This window comes from Lissotriton vulgaris, chromosome 10 (genome assembly GCF_964263255.1).
Source record: "Lissotriton vulgaris chromosome 10, aLisVul1.2, whole genome shotgun sequence".
Taxonomy (NCBI): domain Eukaryota; kingdom Metazoa; phylum Chordata; class Amphibia; order Caudata; family Salamandridae; genus Lissotriton; species Lissotriton vulgaris.
In genome coordinates, this window is record NC_141698.1 from 814,723,601 (window position 1) to 814,739,702 (window position 16,102).

A 16,102-nucleotide genomic window follows, 5' to 3' on the forward strand; every position below is an offset into this window, starting at 1 on the left:
CGAGTTGGGGCGCGCGTTGCGGCGAAGTATCTAGAGGCGGAAGATGGTCATCTTCAGAAAAGACCCTTCACATCAACTGCTTGGAGTTGATGGCGAGTTCGTTTGCAGTGAAGTGTTGGACAAAGAACAAGGTCCAAAGCTGTGTTCTTCTCAAGATGGACAATGTGGCAGCAGTACGCTACATCAACCATCTCTGCGGGACTCGATCCAAAGCGTTATCCAACCTAGCCCGCGATCTTTGGGAATATTGGCTTTCCAACTAGATATCCCTGTCAGCGGAGCACGTTCCGGGGTCGTCCAACCAGGTGGCAGACTGGTACTCTCATCACTGGAAGGACACTAGTCTATGGCAGCTTCAAAAAAGTGTTTTTTTAGGGAAATCCAGGCCCAATGGGGCTCGTTCTCAGTGGACCTCTTTGCCTCTCAGCTGGACACTCAACTGAAACGTTACTACAATTGGCGACCGGATCCGGAGGCATTGGCAGTGGATGCTTTCCTTCAGGATTGGAACAAGAAACGGGGTTACGCGTTTCCCCCCTTTGCGATGATCATGAGGTTATTAACCCAGGTGAGGAGACAACAGGCGGATCTGGTGGTGATTACCCCGGTATGGAGGTCGCAAGCCTGGTTTCCGGTTCTGATGAATCTTTCCTGGGATTTTCCAATCCTCTACCCTCAGTCCCGATCTCCTCAAGGATCCTCAGGGGAATCCTCACTGCCTTCTGACCACAGGCAGTCTGCGTCTGATGGCCTGGCGGGTTACAGGCAACAATGGAAAGTCCCAGGCCTTTTGGAGGATGCTGCCAGTTTGCTCGCTAAATCCTGGGCTGACAGCGCCAATAAGAGATCGATCAGCCTGGTCACGATGGAGCAGTTGGTGTCTGAGACAACAAGTGAATCCGATGGGGGCAGACATTGTCCACGTCCTGAACTTCTTAGCCTCGCTGGCGAAGGAGGGGTTGGCTTATAAGTCAATTAATACCTCTCGTTCAGCGATCTTGGTGGGCCACGTTCCACTGGATAATCGCCCGATATGGGAACATCCTTTGGTCTGTAAACTATTGAGGGGTATCAGGTTATCGGTCCCTCCGGAGCCACGTTACTCAGTTTTGTGGGATGTGAACAAAGTTCTTAACCTGTTTCGATCGTGGCCAACTAACAAATATTTATTGAGGAAACAAATGTCAGCTAAACTCGCAATGTTGCTGTGTTTAATTTCTTGTCGAAGAGTTACGGACGTGAGGGCCTAAGATGTCACTGGCTGGGTTTTCACTCCGGATGGAGTTACCATTCATATTTCTAGGCGTACCAAGTGCAATTCACACTCTGTATCCTATCCTGCATTTCTGGAAATCCCTAAATTGTGTGTGGTTAGAGCACTCAAAGCCTAAAAGGTTGCAACAATAGATAGACGCCCACAGAGCGTCAAACAGTTGTTTATTTCTCTGACAAAGCCACACGGGGCGTTTTCGTCCCCTACTATTGCAAGATGGGTCCGCTGGGTTATGCAGGAGGCTGGTATAGATATCTCCCGCTTTGGAGCTCATTCTGTAAGGGGTGCAATGGCATCCAAGGCTTTTTCCCTGGTAGCACGGCTCGAGGACATTTTGAATGCCGCGGATTGTTCCTCGGACTCCATCTTCAAGAGATTTTACTTTAAACCAGTGGTGTCACATTGTTTCTTTGGTGGTGGACAAGCTTCAAACTAGCCTAATCAGAAGCCTCCGCTCCTGACATAGAATGCAAAATTTCCTAGCTAACGTACAGGAAAGTTTCAATTCTATTAAGGACGTGGAGGCGAGGATTAGCCCACCCGGTCTTCATTCGAACCCTCCCAGAATTCTGCGTTTGTGTGGTGAGTAAAATCTTTGCGATGAAAGTCCCGTATTATGAACTGTTGATGATGATATGGTTACTCTTTGCCAGTTGACAAGTTAAGTGATGTTAAGTGGTTTCATAGGAGTTACTCCCTTGAGCTTACTTAATTTCCTTATACCTTAGGTTCGGATATTGGCAAGCAGGAATAATTTGAAGACTACTATGAAGGGGTCGCAGGAAGAAAGAGGAAGATAGAGCGCCCACAGAGGAAGATATGAGGCGTCCTGGCATGGGATTGGCTGATGCGGTTTGGGACATTTTTAGTTTTCATTTTCCCTGTGTTCATGGGAAATGTGGTTTTAAATGTAAATTATGATCCTTTGAAAGGCTGCTGAAGCAAAATAAATGGAGAAAGATACAGCCTAATCCTCGCCTCTGCGTCCTTAATATATTTGAAAACGTTCCTGCACGTTAGCTAGGAAACTTTGCATTGTGGGGGTAACATTGCTTTATAAACTGTAAGGATAGGTTCAGGGAAGGTCCTCTAAAATCCCTTTAATATATCTTCAGGCCACCAAATGTGGCTAAAACCAGAGTTTTCAGGCTTTGAGGTGAATCTTCCACTACAACTTATTATTAAAAATTACCCCAAATAATATTTTACTCCATCAACATAATTTCTCCCAAAGACCAATTAAAGTGCTTGCATCTATTTGCAAATCACAAACTATTGCTTTTTCTAAATTACGAAAAAGCTTATTCTCATGACAATATCTATCAAAGGCATCTAGTTTTCTTTGCAGACCCACCTGCATTATATGCAGAACGACCAAACTGTGAGTACAGTAAACATGGTATATGTCGCCCCGCATACATGGCAAAACAGGTTAGTTGTAAAACTGCTGGCAGAGCTGCAGGGTTCACTGCAAACAGTGTGGGCACCAGGACACATACATGATAACCCACAAATGTAACCGGTCACCCCCCCTTTTTTGTACGAGAACATGCGTATGTGAACCAAACAGTGGAGACACATGATTCTGTATTCTAGGACAGTCATAATGAGAAACAACCAGGAAAATAATGTGTACAGCAGGAAGGTGGTACTAAGAACAGACTAGGAATTAGTTCAGAGTTATTGTGAGGATACTCTGATTTTAAAACATGGTAGTTTGTCAATAAGAGTTTCCGCACATGCAGCTTCTATCCCTAGCGAGCTCACGTTCGAAAGATGCCTGGTAAGTAGATTCCACTTGAAATATATTTATTCTACTGTTATTGAAATTCTGAAAACTGGAATATTTTTTGATTACCTACCTTTTCTGTGGATCTTTTTGAAGCAATCCATTTAACAGGTCAATGAATTCTGAAGTGGGCTTTGCAGCAGAAGGACCTGAAAGTAAATTCAACAAGGTCAATTAATTTGAAAAATTTGCATAACATAAGTATTGGGCCCTTTTTAAAATTGTCTACAAATATTTGCAACAAAAAAACTTGGCACCATTGCATTTCAAAAAATGAATGAGGCTTAAATCAATCGCCTTAGTTCTTTAGTGGAAACAGTTTTTCCTTGGCCAAGTTGCCTTTGCTGTTTTTCCCATGATAAAACTGAGAAAAAGACTGCAAGTGACAAATGTCCAACAATTACTTTACATAGAAATAGGGTGATAAACATTTGCAAAGCAAATTACAGTAGAGGAAATGTATTTATCAGTCTATTGAGCTAATAAAGCACATCACAGTTTGTAATATTGAAAAAGTAAGACTCGAATCTATAAGTTAATTAAAAATAGTTGAGTGAGTGTGGCCAAGATGCCAGCACAAATGAATGGGTCTTCCCTGTAGATGGCCCACCTGACCGCTGTGATAATTGTGCTGCATCTGCTCCTATACCTACCATATTTATCAGTGACTGATTGTTTTGTGATGATAACTGAGCCCACTCAAGGTATGAAGGCACTGTAATCCTGTGGCCTGATGCAGTCAGATATCCTGGAGGCTGTGGGATCTGGGAGAGTGGCCAACAAGACAGCAGCAGAGCCTCACAGAGGGTACAACTCCTTCTAAAATATGAGCACTTGGGCCTTTAGAAGTGGACCACCAACAAGGCTGGAGCCTGTGGCCCTCAAGAGAGTGTAAGAGCTGATGCTGGAAGGGACAGGCCAGTTGAGAGGAGTGAACCCTGCAGCTGTCTGCTCGACACCCCCATTATGACGACACTGGCCAGCCTTGGGAACCAGCTAAGATTGAACTCTGGCTCATAACTTCATCCTCACAACAAAACAAAATAAAACTTGATTGCTGGCCATTATGTGAATCAACACATCATTCACGATTATGGATCTCTTCTATAGGATAAGTGAGCACTTCATTTGTAGAAACTCATGCCGACTTTGTTACTGCTTACGAAATCAGCACAGAGTAACATCAGTGTGTTGAGCCTATGAGTGGCAGCTAAAACTCGGAAAACTGCATGTCTCCTGAAAACATTCAGAAAAATTCCAATTACCTTATGTTTTTTTAACCACCAAGTGTAGAAAGCTGTCTCTGTACATACTACACCAAAGTATGGCATAATGTGCACAAAGTCCAGAGAGTCCCCAGCGGTATAGCAGAGGCTAAATTAGTAAAGTACTAACAGCTCTCTTCGCAGTAGTGTGGGCAAGCAGTTAGGCTTATCCCGAGGGTTTCTTAAGCCTTTATTGTATTCACTCACTCAAGGACTTATTACACATACTCGGAGATAGAATCCTGATCGATTGTGTAAGTATAAAAAATGTATACTTATTTTTTATTTCTAAAACAAAGCAGGACTTGGTACAGGTAGGAAAATGTACTTTCAACGGTAAAATGTTACACAGGAAGGCAATTGGGAATGAATTTGCATTTGTTACAGGTTGGTATTGTTTCAAAAAGCAGTTTAAATTACACAGTAATTACTTCTGGAAGACATCAACTACTCAGGGTCGTATGCCGAGATAACACATCGGGGAAATCAGAATAAAGTAAGACTTTTTAGGGTTTAAGATATAGTTACTTTTCTTCCATACAAAACAGCAGTTCAACACTTAGAACATTTTTGGAACAAAAACTCATAGCATTGGTTCCTATGGGAGAAAAATGGTTTCACAGGTACGTAAACATATTACGAGTGAGTGTGTTGGGGGAAAAGGACTGAGGATCCCCAAGGTCTAGGTAGGCACTCAAGTTGCATGACCAGCAGCACTGGAGCGGCCGGGTGCAAAGTGCAGGGGCACAATATAAGGCAATGGGGCTAAGGAGACCTTCGGTGAGGTACTGCTTATGAGCAGACCACTCAGGTGTGGGAGCAAAGCTACTGGGGTTGAGGTCAGCACTGCAGGGGCCAATAATCAGCACAGGAGCTGCACCACCAGCGACACAGGCGCGAACGGGTGCAGTGTGCCAAGAAGACGTAGGGGACCCTGTGGTCTCCAATGAGAACCTTCAGTTCGGCAAAGTTGCTGCATGCTCAGGCAGGGAGACTTCCTGAAGGCGACCACCAGCTGGGGAGGTAAGTATGGTTCTTGAGGGATGCCTTGACACTGTCAATGGGCCACCCAAGGCCGTGGGGTGTCAGGTGCAGGGGTGTCTTTTGGCATTAGGTCTTCTTACAAGCTCTGGACGCGGGTGGGGAGATCCTTTAGGATGAGGCTGCAGGTGTTGGCTTGAGGAAGGCCGGGGATCACTAGGTCAGGATGGTGTTGGGCCACATGAACTCGGCCATGGGTGTGGGGAACAGAGTGGTGGAGAATCGCAGAGCCACCTGGATCCGTATTCTGAAGGGTGAATCTTGGCTTGAGCAAAAACAGGTGACTATTAGATGAGTGCAGGGTAGTTCTGTCGGTCTCTGGGGGTTACTGGCTGCTGGAATCGCCGGTGTTCTCGCTGTAGGTAGGTTAAAGGCGGGACAGGCCGGTAGAGCTGGGGCCAAAGCATTAAGTGCTCTCTTCTTCCTGGGTCAGCACGGCTCCTTTTTCTTCCTCAAATCTGAGGGGGCAAGGTTCAGGGTTGCCCCTTAATACTAAATATAGGGACGTTAAAGGGCTGTGCTGGTGGGGACCAATGAGGTACAGGGCTTTCCCAATAGCACTTGGCTCTTTTTGTCCTCCTTATTTGAATTACCAGTTGAATGGGGATATTATCCCGACTTAATTTTGTAGTGGCATGGCCAAAGAGACAGAACAAAACCAGGAAGGAGAATGACAGGAGCAATTCAACACTCACTGTCCGAGTCGGCTCTGAATGATGTCTGGTGTGATTTACATAGGAACATTAGAGATTCCACCTTCTCTTCCATTCATTATTCAAACTTTCGCATTGATTTTTTCTCAGTAATCAATGATCTGATACCCCTATTTGAAGACACTGATACTGTCTCAAGAGCCATCTCAGATCTTTTGCCTGTGATGGATGATCTGAACCTCTGTGTGCTTAAAACAACAACAGTCATGCTGGCGCACCAATGCACCCTTTTTACAAGCCCATTTTTTTAGAGAAGAAATACCCAAAAATAATTAGGAATAATTCTCTATTAACAAAAATACAGATGTCATCGACCCCACACCCCGGGGGGGGTTGGAAGGCCTTCAAAGCTGTGACAACAGGAAAATGCATCACTGTTGGTGCAAATTGATAAGATGCGAGCCATAGAGATTCATAAACCCTTAACCAGATGGAGGACCCTGGACAATTTTTTCTAGAGAATGGAGTTTTTTAGATTACCAATAGGTGGGATCCCTGTGACCTACATGTACATGACAACCCCATAACTTGCGGACTAGGAAATGTTGAAGAATGCTGAAAGCAACCAATTTTGGCTGTTATTGGATTTCTGTATGCTCACAGCTCTTGAACACTAGTAAAATTCTATTAATTCAATGAATACTTTGAAAAAAAATTGACATGCATATTCCTCAAAGCCAGGAAAATAATTACAGCACATTAAAATTAATAACCTGGGGGTTCCTTTTATTTAATTAAACAAGGCCGCATTAAACATGCAAATCCCTCTGCAATTTCTGTAAAGGTTAGGGGTAAAAATTGGGAGGGTACATTGTAGGTGCTTTTCAAGAGAAGCACAAAGAATTAGAGGCAGTCACTGGTGTGACTGGACAGGCTACGCAAGATATCTACTGACCACTGAAAGTACACAAGCTGTGTACTTGTAGTGAGTATACTAGTTTATGCACGTCACGTAAGACGTGACGTGCGGCGGCCATTTTGGAGGCGGTGCGCGCGCATTGCATTTGCGCGCCGGAGACCAAGATAGACGGCAGCGCCGGCCGGCGCTCTTCAGTAAAGCCATACTTGTAATAAATAAATACATTGGAATTACACTTAAAGCGGTCAGTGTAATTATTGCAGAAGGCAATTCTACAGTGGCGACTAGGTCGGGAGGTGCCCAGCAAGACCACACTAGAAAAAAAAGAAAAAAAAAACGGACCCTCCACGTGGACAGCAGAAGAGAAGGCAGCACCCCAGTCCACCCAGATCTTGGCGGAGATCTACCCTGCGCAGCCCAGCTACCCCGAACAGCACACGAGACACGGCAGGACACACACAAAAGGTACGGCGAACCTGAAGAGCGTGGCAGAGCCACAGCTACCCACACAGGCGGCAAAAAGGCCAGGAAGGTGGCACAAACACCCCAAATCAGCCAGATTAAGCGCGCAAATTCCCAAGTAATCGCGTCAGGGAGGAACAGAGCTGGCTACCAAAGAGGAGGAGGTGGGGACTAGCACTGAGAGTCCCCAGGCGCAAATCAGCACAGCAGTAAAGGACAGCACCCCAGGTAGTCCCACCAGCAAAGAAGACAAAGCAACTGTAACCAAAGAAGAGAAAATGAGCACACCAGCAGGGTACGCAATTGCACCAGTACAATTCCTACCAAAACCAGGGGATCCACTGATGAAGTGGGAGGATTGGAAGGAATATATCGACAACTTCATAGGGGTCCTGGAAAATGAGAATGAGGAAAAATTCACCCCACAAAGGAAGAACGCATACTGTTACTCAACTTGGGACCAGAGGGACTCAGGATTTACAAGAGCCTGGTGCCCAAACAGAGAGGAAGTACCGACGTTGACGTGTATGCCCACGCCGTCGAAGACCTGGATGAACATTATCGACCCACGGTCTGCGTGTCAGTTGACAGATTCAATTTCCAGCAGAGGAAACAACGGGCTGGAGAGTCCATAGAAGAATACGTTGCGGCCCTGAGGAAGCTAGCGACCACGTGCAGGTATGCACTTTGGGAGGAGGAGTTTATCAAGGATCAGATAGTAATGCACACTACTAGCACGAACGTGCAGGACAAGTTATGGGCAAGTGGGGACACCACACTCAAGGACGTAATGGTCATCGTCAAAAGGGCAGAACTCGCACGGAGGTGCGCCGACGCGACCAAGAAAGACATGACAACCCCAACCATGGTGAGCAGGATACAGGAGGAGGAACATCGCAGAGACCAGAGATACAAGAACCCAGTACCCAAAGGAGCCAACAGATGGCAAGGCAATGCCGGACCACAAGGGAAACAAGCAAGCGGCGACAACAAGAAAACGTGCTATAGGTGCGGGAGTTGGTCCCACGAGGGACACGACAGAAGTTGTCCGGCGTTCCGGGCCAAGTGCCTGCACTGTGGCATCATAGGCCACAACGAGAAAGTGTGCCGGAAGAAGTTATCCAAAGGCATAGTAAAATGTATTGACCAAGGTGAAGAAGATCAGGAGGGGGCCGTAGAAGAAGATGTGGTCACCGTCCTATGCATATATGACCAGATATTATGCGTGGAAGGAAAAAGGACAACCAAACCCGTACTGGAAATGACAATGGGCGGAATAACCATCAGCGTTGTGGCGGACACAGGCTCCCCCTACACAATAGTTCAACGAGCCGTGTGGGACGAAATGTTCAGACCGAAGCTAGGCCCAGAGTTGGAGAAACTAGACATTCGACCAGTCACGTACAACGGCGATCGCATCCCAATGGTGGGATTCCGACGCTTGAAGTTTGAATTCAGAGGCCGTTCAGCGTCCTGTAAGCTGTACATAGCAGAGAGGGGACCCTCCGTCTTGGGATGGCTAGACCAGGGCGATCTAGGAATCAAATTAGACCCAGGAGGGAAGGAACAAATACTACTCACGGAACTGGAAGTGTGGCCCAATCGGAATAAATGGAAGGAAGACTATCCAAACGTGTTCGGGGGCACAGTGGGAAGAATGGAGAAATTCCAACACAAGATCGTATCAAGGAAGGCGCCATCCCCATAGCCCACAAAGTAAGGAACGTACCCATAGCGGTAAGAGAGGCAGTCCAGACAGAACTCCAAGATTTGGAGAGAAAAGGGATAATCGAACCAATCACCTGCGCCGAGTGGCTCGCACCATTGGTGGTAGTCATGAAACCCAACGGGAAGGTCAGGCTCTGTGTGGATTTGAGAGAACTGAACAAGAACATTGTCGTAGAGAAATTTCCCCTTCCAAGGATCGAGGAAATGCTGTCAAAAACCAGGGGGATAAGGTGGTACTCCACAATTGACTTGACCTCTGCCTACCACCAAATAGTACTGCATCCGGACAGCAAAAAACTTACATCCTTCATCACCCCGTTCGGGTGCTACCAGTTCTGCCGCATGCCGTTTGGGCTGGCCTCGGCAGCCGCAGTGTTTCAGAAACTGATGCACCAGCTGTTCAGAAACATAACAGGTGTCCAATATTTCCAGGACGGCATTCTGGTAATGGGGCGTGACAAACTAGACCACGATCAGAAGCTCGGAAGGGTGTTCGAGACCTTGGAAAGCAAAGGCCTCACAGCAGAGTGGACAAAGTGTCGATTGGGCCTGGAGTCAGTAACGTATCTGGGCCATGAGATAGGAGTGCAGGGCATCACACCTAAGGCAGAGAATGTAAAAGCAATCGCAGAAGCGCCGCCCCCCAAGAACAAGGAAGAGGTCAGATCGTTTTTGGGGATGGCGGAGTACTACAGCAAATTTGTGGTGCATTTCGCCTCGAAGACTCATCATATGAGAATGCTGACCAGGGAGAGCACCGCTTTCCAGTGGACACCAGAAACTCAAACCGAGTTTGAGACAATCAAGAAGGATGTCACGGGAGCTGTACCGCTCAAAGGATATGACCCACAGGGCGCCACAGTGCTCACGACTGACGCCAGTGACAAGGGCCTGGGCGCAGTGCTCATGCAGGATCGCGGACGAGGAGAAATGGAGACGATCAGCTTTGCATCCCGGGCATTGACAGATACCGAGAGCAAATACAGTGTGATCGAAAAGGAGATGCTGGCTGTGGTATGGGCCATGACGAGATTTCGGCAATTCCTATGGGGGACCCGATTCCTACTCAAGACAGATCATAAGCCGTTGGTAAAAGTGTTAACATCGTGTGGACATGCCAGTGCCACTCCCAGGATATCCAAAATGACTCTGAAATTACTTGAGTTCAGGTACGATGTGGAGTACATCCCCGGGAATCGGAACCGAGTGGCCGACTACCTGAGCAGAGCAGCGGCCATGGAGCCAGGGGAGGAGGACCCTGCAGGCAAAGGGGAATTGGTAGCTCTAGTAGAAGACCAGGAGAAACTAATCAGCCACCAGGAGTGGGCAGAGGCATACGAGGAGGACAGCAATATGAAGGAAGTGAAGATGCACATCGTACAAGGCTGGCCAGACAAAAGACACGTGAGTGAAAGTATGAAACCATACTATGAAGTAAGGGAAGAACTGTCGGTAGGAGACAAGGGGGTGTTCACTTACAGAGGAGACAAGGTGATCCCCCCACGGAACCTCATCACCAAGCTATTGGACATGCTACATGAGGGCCATTTAGGCATAGGAAAACTGAAATTAAGGGCCAAACAAAACTACTGGTGGCCAGGCATGGACATAAGGGCGGAGAGGCACGTCAGAGAGTGTCCACAGTGCCAAGGAGCGGACAAGACACTCAAACCCCTGCGTCCAGCGTTAGGAAAGTTCGACCCCCCACAGAACCCGTGGGAAGAACTATCTATAGACATATTAGGACCCGTCCTAGATGACCAGGGTATGCAGAAGTATGTTTGTGTCCTCATGGATCGTTACTCCAAATGGCCGGAGTTAAGGGTAGACGAAACCATGGACACAGAGTTTCTGTCAGAGACCTTTACAAGGGAAGGAATCCCCAAGTCCATTCTGAGTGATAATGGCCCCCAGTTCACGTCGGAAAAATGGAGAAAATTTATGCAAAGGAACGGCATCACCATCAAACACACGGCGATCTACCATCCAGCCGGTAATGGCTTAGTGGAGCGATTTAATAGGGTAGTGATGGGAGCCATACAAGCCGCGATCTCCAGCAACAAAGACTTGGAGAAAGCACTAGAGAATATGGTGTGGGCCTACAGGATCACTCCCACTGGTACAGGGTACAGCCCGTTCCAGATATTGAGAGGGCGTGAACCCTTCACGCATGATAACAGGATTTGGAAGGAGAAGGTCATCACCAGCGAATGGTCCCCCGCAGTGGTACGGGCCAACCTTGAAAGGGCACAAACGATTTACACCAACCATTACAACAAACAAAGGAATGTGAAAGGAACTGGTCTGGAAAAGGGAGAGTGGGTAAGAGTAAAATTAGCCACCCTACAGAAGAAAGGAGATAGTAAATATAGCAAACCCATGCAAGTTAAGGAGGTGTACGACCGAGCGGCCCTACTGAGTGACGGAAACGTGTGGTCCCAGGACCGCATGGCCAGGTGCAATAAGGTATTGCGATGGGAGCAAACCGGAACTGAATGGGAGGACACTGAGGATTCGAAGGCAGAGAAGGGACAATGTGTAAGTGAGCGGCAAAGCGGAGTAAGTGCTAGAACGGGACGAGAGGACGAAGAAGGAGTGAGCGGGAGTCAAGGAACCGATATGGACGTGCTGAGGAGAAGTATGGATGATGACGCGGTTGCGAAGGAAGGAATGGAAGGCACCGAGACGCAGAGCCAAGGGGCCCCGGAGAACCTCATCAGGATGACCAGGAGTGGAAGGCCGGTGGTAAGGCCCTCCAGATTTCGAATCGGACAATGAACTGTAAGTGACTCTTTATGTTTGGTAAAAAGGGGAGATATGTAGTGAGCATACTAGTTTATGCACGTCACGTAACGCGTGACATGCGGCGGCCATTTTGGAGGTGGTGCGCGCGCATTGCATTTGTGCGCCGGAGACCAAGATAGACGGCAGCGCCGGCCGGCGCTCTTCAGTAAAGCCATACTTGTAATAAATAAATACATTGGAATTACACCTAAAGCGGTCAGTGTAATTATTGCAGAAGGCAATTCTACAGTACTGAAGAGAAAATAAGAAGAAAAATAATGGTGCGTTTGTCTCTTTAGATAGAGTCTTTCAGAGTTAAGAATTGCGGTGCAATGCAGTTGCTTCAACAAGTTTTAGATCGGATAAGTGAGTTTCTCTGCACAGAATGTTAGAAGATGGCAGAAAGGTCATGGGTGTGGTTTGTAGTTTTAGTGTGCTTTTTATTTATTAGAGGTAACACTATTCTTACATTAACCCGTTGACCACGGCGTGAATTCTGCCGCGGCCCGGGTAATTTATGAAGTGGGCGTGTTTCGGACGCCCCCGGCCGTCCTCCGCACACGCCCACTGTGACGTCAGACGGCCAGGGGCCATCCGACGCACCAAAGGGGTTAAATTATTGAACGCTTTTCGAAGAATGATACCCCACAGTAATACAGTCATCACAATGGCTGACTTAGGATGTGAATCGAAAATCCAGTAATCGCCCCTTTAACTCAAGGTTAATAAAGAGCCCACTTAGTGGAAAAGCATGCATTTGAACAATGTCCCAATATTTTCATCATACATCAGAAGCTGTCGAGGGATGCATAAATGTATATGTATATAAGCAATCCTATGAAGAATTCAGATGGGTCCTCGAAAATGGACTAGGCAGTAATAATGTGAGGTGAAAATGCTAGAATTATTTATGTTATTTTAAAGAAAATATTTGGGGGAAAGGTTAGGAGGATGGGTTTGGAAACAGGTTCATTAATGGTTGTATATCAAGCTAGGCCACCCACTATAAGAATTATTTGATGCTGTACTCCATAGCAATTAAAACAATAACAGTTTAAGGATGGTATGCCTGCAAAAGTCTCAGGCAATCAATTAAGGCTGCATTCCACTCCCATCATATCTTTTTTGCTCACTGCACCGCTCCAGATGGGCAGCAACTAATGCGCAAATCAAGCTGGGTTCTCCTCAATTTAACAGGCCAGCCGGAACTGTGAAGCAACAGAGTGCCCCTTTGAACTGGAATACAACCAGAAACCATACTTATTGGCTTCATCATTAAGGTGCAGCGTTGATCCTATACCACAGTGCGGTGCTTCCTAAACAAGTCCTGAAAACCAGAATTTAAAAAACAATCTTCGGTGTATCTCGTAAAAGAGATATTTCATTGTGTGCAAAGAATAGTAATAACGACTGCATAGCAGGGAGTAGTATCTATAAAAATAAACAACCTTATATTTTATGGAATCTCCAATATGAGTACGTAGAGCTATTTTTCTGCTTAGGCTGAATTTACTCTCTTTAGGAACTGTAACAGGAGCTTGGGAGGGCCTTACTAGACATGAAAGACTCTGCCACTATTGTAATTATTGTGTACAAGACTTAAATCATGTTCTATTCGTTTGTCCCATATTACAATCCCCGCTTTTACTATATGTTTTTAATTCCCAAGCTCTAATTGTAGTATTGTATATATATATATATATATTTCTGTAATTACCATAGAAGTCTAACCAAAGTTACCCAAGAATCCCATGGCGACCCTTGACCTTGCTGGTAGGTCGCTCCCCCACCACACAGCTACGCCTGTTTGTCCTGACCCTGCCCCAGCTGCCGCTGCTGTATAAGTTGAGGCCCTCCTCCACCCGCAGGCTACCACCTGCGCCTCATCCATGGTGGCCAGTGGTAGGCCTTAGGTTTGTATCACTGTATTGTACCTGTTTTACGTGCCTTCTGCTCCCCTGATTGCACTCGTTTTTCTTGCCTTCTGCTCCCATGATTATACCCGTTTTTCGTGCCTTCTGCTCCCCTGATTGCACTCGTTTTTCTTGCCGTTTGCTCCCGATTGCACTCAATTTTCAGGCCTTCTGCTCCCCTGATTGCACTCGTTTTTCTTGCCTCTACTCCCCTGATTGTACCTGTTTTTCGTGCCTTCTGCTCCCCTGATTGCACTCGTTTTTCTTGTGTTCTGCTCCCCTGATTGTACTCGTTTTTCTTGTCTCTACTCCCCTTTGTGCCTCTATGCCACTCGTTTCCCCCTGTTTTTTGTGACCTTTCTGCCTCTGTGCCACTCGTTACCGCCCGTTTTTTGTGACCTTTCTGCCCTTTCTTGTGACCTTTCTGCCTCTGTGCCACTCGTTTCCCCCCGTTTTTTGTTACCTTTCTGCCCTTTCTTGTGACCTTTCTACCTCTGTGCCACTCGTTTCCCCCCGTTTTTTGTGACCTTTTCTGCCCCTTCTTGTGACCTTTCTGCCTCTGTGCTACTCGTTTCCCGCAGTTGTTTGCGACCTTTCTGTGCTTTTTTTGTGACCTTTGACCCTGCTTGCAGGCAGGTCGCCCCCACGCCTCTGCTCGCCACCTGAATGCCTGGTTCCTGAATGCCTGGTTCCTGCCTCCTTGCTGCCTCCTTATTTCCTGGGTTTTTCCCTCCCCTCTGCCCTGTGCACCAGTTCCCCCTGCCCCCCCGCCGCTTCCGATCCGACCCTTACCCGCCGCTGCATCCCTGGGGCCCGCCCCTCCCTGCACACCCATTCGCATCCCCGCTCGTGCCTCTCAAGCCACCTCATATGCAGGCCGAGAAGCAGCCGTGCAGCGGGCTCGCCGCTGGCGCCTGCGCCCATCCTTTCCTGGACCTCACCCGGCGCCAGAACCCCTGGACCCCGCAAACGCCACGACACCAGAATCCACTACGGCGCCAGCACCCTCCACGCACTCAACGCCGACCGAAACCACACCTGCTTCCAGGCCGCCCCGAAACGAAACCACAGACCCTTCCCCTGCCACACCTGCAGCTTCACCTGCGATAGAACCACCAAACCTCCAAGGACTGGACCCAACCACCTCCGCTGCATACTCCTCAACACCCGCTTCGCACGCAAACACGCCGTCGAGCTCTGGGATCTGCTCGACACCTTCGCCCCAGATGTGGCCTTCCTGACTGAGACCTGGTGGAACGACTCCTTGGCGCCCGACATTGCCATAGCCATCCCAGACGGCTACAAGATCACCCGCAGGGACCGCGCCAATGGAATCGGAGGAGGAATAGCCATCATCCACAAGTCCATCCTCAAGGTCGCCACTCACGCAGACGACAACCCTCAACATTGCCGAACACCTGCACTTCTGGATCCACACCGACCCCAACACCAACCTCCGAGGAACACTCATCTACAGACCCGCCGGATCCGGTCTTAGTTCAGCAACTCAATTGCCGACCTCGCCAGCACCCACGCACTCGCCTCCATGGACTACATCCTCCTCGGGGACCTGAACTTCCACCTCGAGAACAACAACAACGCCAACTCGTCCACCCTGATCGACAACCTCACCAACCTGGGCCTCAGACAATTCGTCACTGCACCCACCCACGTCGTCGGCCACACGCTGGATCCCGTCTTCTCCACAGGCTCACACGTCGCCTTTGACCACACCACCGAACTCCACTGGACCGACCACCGCTGCATCTATTTCACCTTCAAGAAACCAACCACGCACCACCACACCCAACAGCTGCCTCGCCGCTGCTGGAGCAAAGTCAACGAAGACCAGCTGATCACCTCCCTCGCCAAGAGCCCACCCACCGACCCCACCAACCCAGACGCCGCGGCCCGAAACCTCAGACAGTGGATCGACGACTGTGCCAACACCCTCGCCCCGCTCAATAAACCCTCCAACAGCCACGCCAACAAGAGAGCCACCTGGTTCACAGACAAGCTCCAGACCTCTAAACGCGCATGCCAGAAACTGGAGAAGACATGGCTCCATGAACGCACACCGGACAACCAAGCAGCCCACAAGGACGTCACCCGCAAACACCACCACCTCATCATATTAGCCAAGAGATCCTCCTTCAAATACCGCTTGGATAACAACGCACACAACTGCAAAGAGCTCTTCAGCATCATAAAGGAACTCTCCAACCCCAGCGCCAACGACATCCCGCCCTCACAAGAACTTTGCGACTCACTAGAC

General features: G+C 48.1%; 1 protein-coding gene across 1 annotated transcript in view; it reads right to left on the reverse strand.

Annotated features, from left to right (window-relative positions):
- ULK4 (unc-51 like kinase 4) overlaps positions 1 to 16,102 on the reverse strand; it is a 1,855,260-nt gene that overhangs the window by 1,656,936 nt on the left and 182,222 nt on the right. Inside the window, exon 8 of the mRNA XM_086941729.1 lies at positions 3,136 to 3,211. Coding sequence (XP_086797855.1) covers positions 3,136 to 3,211 — 76 coding nt within the window. The remainder of the gene's footprint in view (positions 1 to 3,135; positions 3,212 to 16,102) is intronic.